This window comes from Synchiropus splendidus, chromosome 16 (assembly GCF_027744825.2).
Source record: "Synchiropus splendidus isolate RoL2022-P1 chromosome 16, RoL_Sspl_1.0, whole genome shotgun sequence".
In the NCBI taxonomy this organism is placed as follows: Eukaryota; Metazoa; Chordata; class Actinopteri; order Syngnathiformes; family Callionymidae; genus Synchiropus; species Synchiropus splendidus.
This window is the reverse complement of record NC_071349.1, coordinates 13,674,883-13,685,231: the sequence shown is the minus strand read 5'-3', so window position 1 is coordinate 13,685,231 and position 10,349 is coordinate 13,674,883. Positions and strand designations below refer to the sequence as shown.

General features: G+C 51.3%; 1 protein-coding gene across 1 annotated transcript; it reads right to left on the bottom strand.

Moving 5' to 3' along the window:
- Window positions 1-492: 492 nt before the first annotated feature.
- Window positions 493-10,280, bottom strand: arhgap5 (Rho GTPase activating protein 5). Its single transcript, XM_053844553.1, has 7 exons — window positions 9,838-10,280; window positions 3,860-7,738; window positions 3,168-3,321; window positions 2,137-2,214; window positions 1,837-1,968; window positions 1,603-1,708; window positions 493-1,538 (listed from the first exon to the last, which is right to left on the bottom strand). Exons 2-7 carry the CDS (start codon window positions 7,559-7,561, stop codon window positions 1,220-1,222), a joined length of 4,491 nt encoding a protein of 1,496 aa, XP_053700528.1. The 5' UTR covers window positions 7,562-7,738; window positions 9,838-10,280; the 3' UTR covers window positions 493-1,219.
- Window positions 10,281-10,349: the final 69 nt, after the last annotated feature.

Here is a 10,349-nt window from a genome sequence, read left to right as displayed (position 1 = left end):
GGAGGGCGCTTGTTGGAATGAACTTTAACGAATTCATGCGTGTCTTTGTGCTGCGTCATTAAATGAAGCGGTTCAGTGAGATCACTTCCAAAAGGCAGACGCGCACATTAGCAGCTTTATTTTGCCCCGTGCAGAAGCTTCTCTTTTACATCCGGTTGACTGCGTCAGTGACTGTAAATGAGCGCCCCCTGCTGGCTAAAAATATTAATGCTACCTAAGTAAACAGGATTTACCAGTTATTAAATTGAGTTTTAATGATATTTCTGCCTCTAAAATAATCGAATCAACAAAAAGTGTGTCTTATTGAATTGCCAAATCAACGGAGTCACGTGGTTGATAACCTGACCACCGTACGATCAGAGGGCCTGTGAGGGGCAGGCCACTGTTCATCCCTGCAGGGGGCAGCAGCGTACACCAAGAGGTTCCAGAGGAAGTTTATGATGCGTTTGTTTCGCATGTCCACCAGGGAGAAACAGCACAGAAATACAAGGCTTTTTTTTTTGATAAAAATGAACTTTAATGTTTCTATTTTTTACTTTTGACTTGAAAAACGACGCTCTCTCTCTCTCGCGCACACACTTGCACTCACCCACAATAGTTTCATATACATTATATTCTTATTTTCATATAATCATTCCCTCTATTCAGGAAGAAAGGATGTTTTTCTCCAACAAAAATTTGAAAAAGCGGTTAAGTAACGTCTCGTTTTTAGATGTAAAATTATTATTTTCTTTAGGAAATAAAAACAGAAACATGCAAAGTCCACCAACACCTGGACCCATACGAGAATCACGACCTGTCAGAGTCCTGATTTGTCATGTCCCTTCTCGTGTCCAACTAGTTCCACCTTTTCAGTCCCTTGTTCCCTCTTTGAATCCTTAAAACACACACATACATGAACACATGCACGTGCTCTCTCATACACGCACGCACAAAATAGAGTGAAGTGTTGGGTGACCTCTGACTGGGTCAGCTGGTTCTGTTCACCGCACCCCTGCACAAGAATAATCTCATATAGACGACGTCTTAGTGGTTCTAGTTCTGCAGGAAGACTCGGAGCGGTCGGTCAGGATCACGAGAGTCCGGACTTGCAGTCGGTGGGATTGTTGGATCAAGTCTGAGGTCGGACCGCTCTGTGCAGCTGGGGGGGCTGAGTCAGTCTATGTGCCGATCAGAAGAGTGTGCTTGCTGTCCGGGCAGATTCCCTGGCGCGCGGCCCTCAGAGGAGCGGTTCTGGCGGCACCGCGTGCTGGATCTGCTGCGGCTGGAGTGGCGGCGGCAGCTGCAGCGGCAACAGCGCCTCCACCATGTTATGGCAGTGCGGCGGGGGCGACCCCTCGCTGCTCGACACGTCGGTCAGTTCGCCGCCATGGAAGAAGAAGTCGCTCTGCTGGATGAAGCTCTCGATCACCGACTGGTTCAGCTTGGTGCTGGACAGAGTGGCCCGGTTCTCAAAGTCCGGTCGCATCAGGGTGGGCCAGATACAGATGGAGATGTTGTCTGCTGTCATGGAGTTGGTCTTGCTGTGCTGGCTGATCCTAAAGGGACCAGAATGTCTTAGTGATGTCATCAACTGCGCAAGTGTGTTTGCGAGGGTCTTACTTGTTCAGGTGTGTGATGATGTACTTGAACACCTGGTAGTTCACAGGAGGAAACTTCTTGACGATTTCCTTCAGGACCTGCAGACGCTCCGTGTGGTCCACCATTTCTGCAACAGCACACTAGTTACCATCGGAAGATGCTGATCTTCTTAGTCAAACTGACCAGACCACATGTGCTTGTGAGTGAGTGAGTGAATGAATGAATGAATGAATGAATGCATGAGCGTGTCCTCACTTGCAGCCTCGACCAGTTCAGGGTTGAGCGAGTACGGGATCAGTGGCTCAGGTAAGTCCGCGAAAAAAGCCTTGAGGGCTCCGGCTGCTGCATTCACTGCGACGTCCAACTCCAGGAGGTCGATGTTGTGATCTAACAAAAACACACACACAGTCATTCAGTGGAAATGAAACGGTTGCCGGGGTGAGAAAACAAACAGCGCCCTCTGCTGTCCATCAGTTATCAGATGGACGTACAAAGAAAGGAGGACTAGAGGAGAGAGGAGGTCTGAAAAAAGAGAGGCGCTGAAGAAAGTCTGACCTTGATCAAACAGTTTCTGGATGTTGTCCTGGTCCGTCTTGTTACCACTGACCCGATACAGTCCTTCAGCCGTCAGCCCTGCAAACATACACACATAAATTAAAGTGGCTGTCGCTGCAAGGTCACACGCCTCCCTTCACATCTGTCTGTCTGTGTGTGTGTGGGAGAGAGAGGTGCAGGAGAGCCTCTTAAGCTCAGAACGCTTTATGGAAATTCAGCTTTAATGGCATCAACTAAACCATGTCAGCTGTGGAGTGTCGCAAAGGGAGAGTCAAGAGAAACAGCTTTAGTGTGTGATTCATTCTGCTATCTGGCATCAACATGATGTCACTTCCTTCGACCACAAAACATTGATCCCATCGGCCAGACTGGTAGAATCAATGGGTGAAGCACGTGACGCTCACACACGCACAGCTTTGATCGTAAGCTGACCGCTCCACACGATCGCGGTGGGGGAGGGGCAAGAACCAAACAGGGGCCAGGGGGCGCTGAAGTTCAGTCACCGTGAAAGATAAAGTAGTGATTCTTCCTAAGGCGCCCATTTCCCACAATCCTCAGTGTGAGGAACAAGCCGTGGCCACCGGATGGTGGAGCAGCTGGAGGCGAGGTGAACACACACACACTCACAACAGAGAGTCAACCATAGCCTCTAGCTCAGCTCAATCCTGCCGGCAGATCAGAGAATGTGTGTGTGCGCCACCATCAGTGCAATGACCATTATTTAGAAGGCTTTTATGTCAGCATTATCAATATGTCCACAATCTAGACTCGAATAAGAAGCAAAGCATTTGCTAAAACAAAAGACAAACGCAGCTGAAGACCTGCCTTCCTCCCCCACACACGAGAGGAAGATAAAAACTCCACAGAGCACATCAAAAAGCCATTTAATCATCTCTCTTCCCATGCACCTTAGGGAACCTGGACCACTTAATAACGCACGTGTGTGTGTGCCAGACAGAGCAGGAGTGAGGTGGCCAACAACTTCCATGCACAGACACTTGTTTGGCAGAGGACTGGGGAGTTGCACTCACCGGTGCGCTCGATGTACTCCACACATTTCTCTACAAAGAGGGGGATGGGCCGGTCCAGCGTCACCAGATTCTGCAGAGGAACACCAAAATAGTTGCTCTCCCACGTTCTCCTCGTGGGGGGGTAAAGAGCCTTCGGGGACTTGTTGGACTTGAGCTGCCAAAGATAAAAACAATTGAAGAATTGATGAACAGGAGCCAAACAGAGGTGAGGCACGATGGCCAGGTGTAAGAGAGAAAACAACGACAAGGAGGAAGAAAGAGGAGGGAGAAGGAAAGCGGGAGATAAAGAGGAAAGGAACAGTGAGAGGAGAATGTAAAGGGAGAAACCAGAGAGGGAAGAAAAGAGCATAAACAGGAGGAAAAGCAAAAAGAAAAACGTAGAGAGAAGATAGAAAATGGGGAGGATAAAGGGAGAAAGAAATGAGAAGGAAGGGGTGATGATGGAGAGTGAGGAAAAAAGGGAGGATTAAATGAGGAGGAAGCGTGAGGGGAAAAGACAGGATGAGTGAAAAGAAAATGAGGACGTTCAAGACAGGAGGAAGAGTGAAGAGGAAGGAGAGGATAAAGAGGGAAAAGGGGAAGAATAAGAGAAGGAAGAGAGAGTATGAGGAGGAGATGAGAAAATGGAAGTCAATGTGCAGTCAAGAAAGACACAAAATCTCAGAACCAATCTAAGTGTCTGTGTCAGTCACCTTCTTGGGGTCCTTGTGCGTTTTGGGCGTCTTCTTCTTTTTCGTCTTTTTGTCGTCCAGCTCAGGGTCAGAGGTGATGGCAGGGTTGTCGATGCCTCCTTTCCAGGGGTCAGCAGGTGACAGCAAGGGGTCCTCCTCGCTACCTCGCTGGGCTCGTCCCTTCTTTTTCTTCTGCGTGGCAGGACCCGTCTCCTCGCCATCACTGTCCGACTGGAACCGGCGGTGGTACATCTTGGTCTTGCTGAAAAGGATCTTGGAGCGGTGTTTGTACTTGGACGGGCGTCTGCCTGTCTGCGATTTGCGGTCGAAGCCGTTCTCCTCTTCTGCTCCCCGGACCTTCACCAGCCGGGCATGGCTGTCCTCAGGAACCGCATAGATGTCCTCACTGTTGAAGCCTCTCGACCTGAGCAGGGTGTCAACAGGATCTGCATAGTTGTCTGACGTCTCCACGTCTTCGCTGTGCATCATGGGCCCTCTTGTTAATCGACGGTTGCTCCTCATTCCTGCCTCAATAGTCTTCAGGAGGTTCGGGTCCAGCTTCCTCACGTTGGGCTTGGACAGAGCCGGCTTGGGCCGGACGGGCGGAGGCACTTTGTGGTTCCGTTCGTGATCTCCAATCGGTGTGCTCTGAGCGGGATACTCATTTCCTTCCAGGTCAATCCGGTACTTGGCCCGGTCACTGGGGGTGGGGAGAAGCTGGACATCATCTCCGATAGGACTGTAGGGCGGAGGGGCTTCATTGTCATCGTCGGACTCCGGGTAGTAAGTGTTGTAGGCGGGGGAGTGGCTGTGGGGAGAGGTAGGGAAGACCTCCTCGCTGGCATGGGTGGTGCACTCCCGAGAGGAGCTGTCTAGAACAAAGGAGGTCTCTATGTGGGACTTCTTGTCCAAGACTTGGTTGAAGAAGGGTGTGAAGACTTCCGTCTGTCGGTGGTACTGAGACAGAGAGTAGAGAGCAGTGAACTTGGCGGAGATCTCTGTGGCAATATGCTCCCCTTCAGTCATGAGCTCTTTGATAGAGTCGTTCTCAAAGAAGTCAGCTTGGCTATCTGTGATCGCCACCATCTGCACCGGGATCACGTCTTGGACCTCGGCTAAAAAGGCTCGTAACGTCGCCATGGAAGCCTTGCGTTTGGCCGAGTAGACCAGGATGTAGCCGTGGACTAGCTCGTCTTTGCGGACGCCGATAGCGGAGTGGTAGGACAGGATGGTGACCTGGATCCGTCTCCGGGTGTCACCGATGATCTTGTCCAGTATCAGTGTGTTGCTCTGTCCCGGTTGCCCTGCGCTGCAGCTGTGCGAGTCCAGGAACGGTGAAAGAATCAGGTCCACACTGAAGGGGTCCCAACACATGGCACACATGACAATTCTCAAGTCTGTATCCGACATGTCTTTGATTGACGGCAGCGGGGTCAACAAGTCGAAATTATGTTTCAGACCCTCAAGGATGGCTCGGAGACCCTGCTTGATCTGGAACTCAGTGAACTTCCTGGGGAAGGCTCCTGAAGGGATGTCCACGAAGGTGCACTGGAGCTTGTTGGCAAGCTGCTGGCCCTGGTGCCGAAGTATGGGCACGTTCTTGCAGACAATGTCCCGCTGGTTCGCCAGGATCAAGATGAACGGAAGCGGCTGAGAGAAACGGTCTCTCCGACTCTGTGCCACCTCTGCTCTGATCCGTCCTATACAATCTCCGATAGAGTTGAGAGACTCTATGGAGTTAAAGACACAAAAGCAACCATGAGGTTTGAAGGTGGACAACCACGTGTGACTGAACAACAAGGTAGAATTCACATCCACAGGCAGGAGCTCCATCTCATAGATTTTACCGTCCACTGCGTACTCATCGTCTGTGGACTGAGCACGGATCTCATTGGCCAGCTCTTGAGCAAGGCCTTCCTTTCCTAGCAGACAAAGGTTGATTTTGCTGACGTTGGCACTGTTGTAGTACAGATTGGAGCGCCCGTGATCCAGCTGCACCAGCCTGTTGGCCAAGACCTGCTCCACCTTCAGGTCAACGCAGTTGGGTCCGCTCAGACATGTTTCTTTGGTTGGGTGATACACAAAACCGATGTGTTTGAGGAGCAGCGACTCCCGGTCTGGGGCAAGCTTTTGTAGCGACCTGTACCTCGGCTCTTCATTCAGCACACTGTGGATCTCGCTCATTTTGTCAAGGGTGGGAGTGGCATTGAGGTCAAGGTCGTAGAAAAGCTCAGCGTGTTCAAACAGCATTTCCTGGAACTCCTCCTTGGCCCGCTCAACGATTTCTTGCTGGTGTCGAGCGTAAACGTCACGTCTGTCGGACTCGGTGATGTACTTGTAGGCCTCGTCTTCCATCACGAAGCACATGACCTCCTCCCACGGCTGCCCGGGACTGATGAAGTGCACCCGGTCCAGCGTCTTCTTGAAGCGCTCTCTCATCTCCACCCTCCTCTTCTCCGACAGAAGGTGTTGGACGTGGTTGTGATAGATCCGCTCCCCGTCGTGCGTGTCCAGGAGATCGAACGGTATCCTGCGATCGCTGTTGTCGATGTGGTCCGTCTCGTCCCAGGGTGTGTGGTCCAGGACTATGAACCAGTAGTGGAAGTCAGGGTGGTTCCGGATTACACTCTGAGCTTCTGGCCAGGTGAGATGTTCCACCTCGTCCAAATTGTTGAGGAGGTTGTTGAGTGTTTTGGGGAGCGTCGTCAGGTACTCCTCCCGGCGACGCTTAATGTGCTCGTGTTTCAAGAGTGAGATGTGCTTAGTGTACATGTTCCTGCCCTTCCTGGTTCCCTCCAGCATGATGAACTCCTCGAAGTCGGGATGCCCCTTCATATTACCAACAACTGTCATCCACGTGTTGTGATAGTCCCTTACTGTTTGCATCATCAGCTTCTCAAACCTATCAGTCACCATGGCGACATGCTGCCGCTGGACTTTGTAAGCCTCGAGGTACGGCACAGTCTTGGGTTTCCCTCGCGTCTTGTCCATTTGCTGGGTGAGGGCATTAAAGCAGAGGTCGACGTTGACGTTGGTGCGGGCTGACGTCTCTATGAGAAGCAGATTCTTCTTGGTGGCGACGAATGCCTGCAGGTCGCGCAGGTGCTGCTCCACGCACTCGTCACACTTGGTGGCCGCCACGACGATGGGTTTTTTAGTCTTGGCAATCTGCGAGTAGAGGCTGCTGACGAACTTCATCTGGTCATCGAACTTCCTGTTGCAGCCCTTGCTGACGTCGATGCAGAGCACGAAGCCGTCGATGTTGAGCTTCCCGTCCGGCATCTGCTTCTGGTCAAAGTCCTGCTCCAAGCCCAGCTGATCCGTGCAAATGTACATCAGCTTCTCCGCCGACTGCAGCTTCGTCGCCGCCGCCCGTTTGGTGTACGGCTGCAGGTTCGTGCTGCGGTGAGGGAGGAAGGTCTGGTCGTCGATGAACTCCGTCTGCTCGATCACCTGTATCTTACAGTCCAAGCCGTCATCCCCGCGGTGGGACACGTCCCCCCAGTAGAGGAAGTGGTCATTGTTCACCACCCGCCCCCCAAAGTCTATGGTGCTGAGCACGGAGGTGTGCTCGGGGAAGTATTTGTCAGCTTCCGGACGCACAAATCTGTTGCAGAGGCAGGACTTGCCCACGCCGCAGTTTCCCTTTTCCTTCTCCGTTCCAGAAAGGCCAACCACGCTGATGGCGAATATCGGAGGACGGGCATCTTTGTTTTTCGCCATTATATCGCCCCAGTCATCGCTAAGATTTGAAAAGAGAAACAATCAGGATATCATCCCAGGTATGGAGGTCAGAGCTCCGGGAGCAGGCTCATGATGTGACGCTCGCCCACGAATCCCTCGCTGTGACTGTGTGGTTTAGCTGCAGCAGAGCAGCTGGCGTCTCCTCTAATCACCTGCCTGCAAGATAAACAAACCACATATTTTTAACCTCGTCGGCGACACAAGAGTTATGTTTCTCTAAACTATCCCAGCAAAAGTTAGAGGGCTGCAGAACTCTCAGCTGACCACTTGTTTTGGGGAAGAAAGTGAGGCATGGTGAACAAACACAATGAGCAGCTCCTAGGTGCAGCACTTAGTTGTGTGTTGTCTTTGTGCGTAGTCACTATCAGCAGCTAAACACAGCACTTGTGGTCGTGACACTCGAGGGTTTGTGGGTCAGCTGGTTTTTGGCACAAGCAACCGGACTGAAAATATTTTCTCTCCAGGACACCTGATGCTGCCGCTGGCACCGATACTAGCTCTTTCACAAAGGAAAGCGTTCAGTGAAAACATATACAAACTCATGAATATTGTTCAGAAATATCGACCGATGACCTCAATATAGAAACGCTCCACACACTGGCAACAAGCCCCTCACTTTAGGCGACTGTACTATTCATGTTGGGAAGAAAAATATATTTTTTCTGATCTCACTGGAGTCAAAATTCCAGCTACAGCCTGAATGTCACTACACGGATTGTACTCACCGAGAAGACTACATAGTACGCGTCCATGGCACACCTCGCACACCTGATGATGTCATCAGGTCCAGCAGGTATGTCAGGTTTGCAGATCAAACACCACGCCCACCCATGAGCAGGAAATGCTTGATAAGGAATGACCTTGAAATTATGACTCAACTCCCAGAAAGTCTCACCTCAGACCTCAACTTCCTGTGCTCATGCATGAGCACATGGTTTCGGGATGACACTGTCATGTCTACAAGACTTTCTGAGATCGATTCAGACAGCGATGATGTCACCAGCCTGCACGTCAGTCTAGTTGACGCAAGTCCTCAGCTGTTGGCTGGTAATGAAGAGAGTTCTGAGCAGCGTCTCAGAATTATGCAACACAGAGGCAAACGTTGCTTCCTGTGAAACTTGACCGACTTCCACTGTGGTTTTAGAACTGGCCCTCAACTTGACAATAGAAGAGCCGAGTAAATCTTGGTTTGGTGCGCCACCACAAAATCGACCTCAAGCTGCCGAAGTGGTTGTCGAGTAAACACAAACATCCAGCAGAAGGGTCGACTATAATCGCGACAACAAACTATTCTAACAACATTTGAATAGTTTGTTGTTGACTATTGAAATAGTACTTAGTTGCAGCCCTAGTGAGTAGGTCAACCAACCAGCGGAGACTCTGTTGGTCTGCTCCGGTGGGATCACGGGTCAAACCCAGGACTAGAACGGCGAGATTAAAACAATTTTTTTTAAACAGATGTTTCTGCTTCTTAGCTTTCAGATTGTTATTACACCTCATTTGTCGGTGGAACTTAAAAGTGCTTCCTGTCTGACCTCTGTGACCTGGAATCCAGAAAGTCAGGGTTCCCCTTCTGTCCTGCCACAAGGCGACACACAGCGCATATGCAAAATTTAAAACATTATTTTAGATCTGCTCACCAGCAGCCTCCCTCTTTTGAGGGCACGAAAGCTCCAGCACAGATCCAGAGCCCTCACAATAAGGGTTCCTCCTGGTCCCAGCAGATAAAAGGGGGCGGGGGTCCAGATCCCCCACAGACACCTGGATCTTGACTACCCAGCCCTGGCCCGCTCCTAATAATCATGACGTCATTCGTAAACGACGCATTTCTTTATGTCATGATCGATTTTGCCTAGATTTCCTAGTCTGTGTTGAACTGGAAAACTTGGTTCCTGAGTTGAAATAAATGCGTCACTGAGGTCAACGATCACACCCGGCAAGGTTCGGGCCCGATCGGCCACCGAACTATCCCAACTATTGAGCTCCATCGACACAGCCCGCGACAGTCCCGGGAGAGTAAATACCTTTATGGGTCCGAGAGGGAGTGTTAGCCGGCTAGCACTGGTTAGCATTGGACAGGACGCTAATGCTAACCGTGGCCGCAGCAGCGATAAAGATGCTTCGGAACCATTCTGGGTCACTAAAACACCGCGATATACCGAGCCTATCCCGGCCAGGGGTGCTCCGGGACAACACTGCGGTGAGAAGTGAGTGTTCTGCTGGCTAATCAAGTCCAGATCCAGAAGTGAACCCACCTCCTAACATGGTCGCTCCCAGATCCAGAAACTAGTCCCGCAGTTAAGTCCGGCAGGAACACGGTCACGGCGGTCCCGGGCTCATGCTCAGGCCCGCACTCATCCGAGGACTCCCCCTGTCCTTGTCTGCGGTCCCACTGTCGACAATCCAGGTGCTGGTTCCAGAGTCTGGGTGTCTTTCGGAACCGCCACACAGAAGCCGCGGAGCTGTTCCCGAGCTGCTCGGCAGTAATGGCGACTCGCTCTCTCTCTTCCCACTGTAAGGCAAGGTCGCTCTCCCATCTCCCTCTCCGGCGATGTGGATTGAACTGTCACCCGCTCGTTTGTGGTTATCAGCAGCGCCGTGGTCGTTACGTCACATCACAGTTTAAACTTTAGTGTCATTTAGCGTCTGCGAGGTGGACGTCTTCCAGCGCCAAACCTCTGTCCAGACGCCAAAGTTGCTTCGGTCGTCCGATCTCAGTGACCTGGATGGACGCCTCTTCATCATCAGCATCATCGTCACCTTCAGG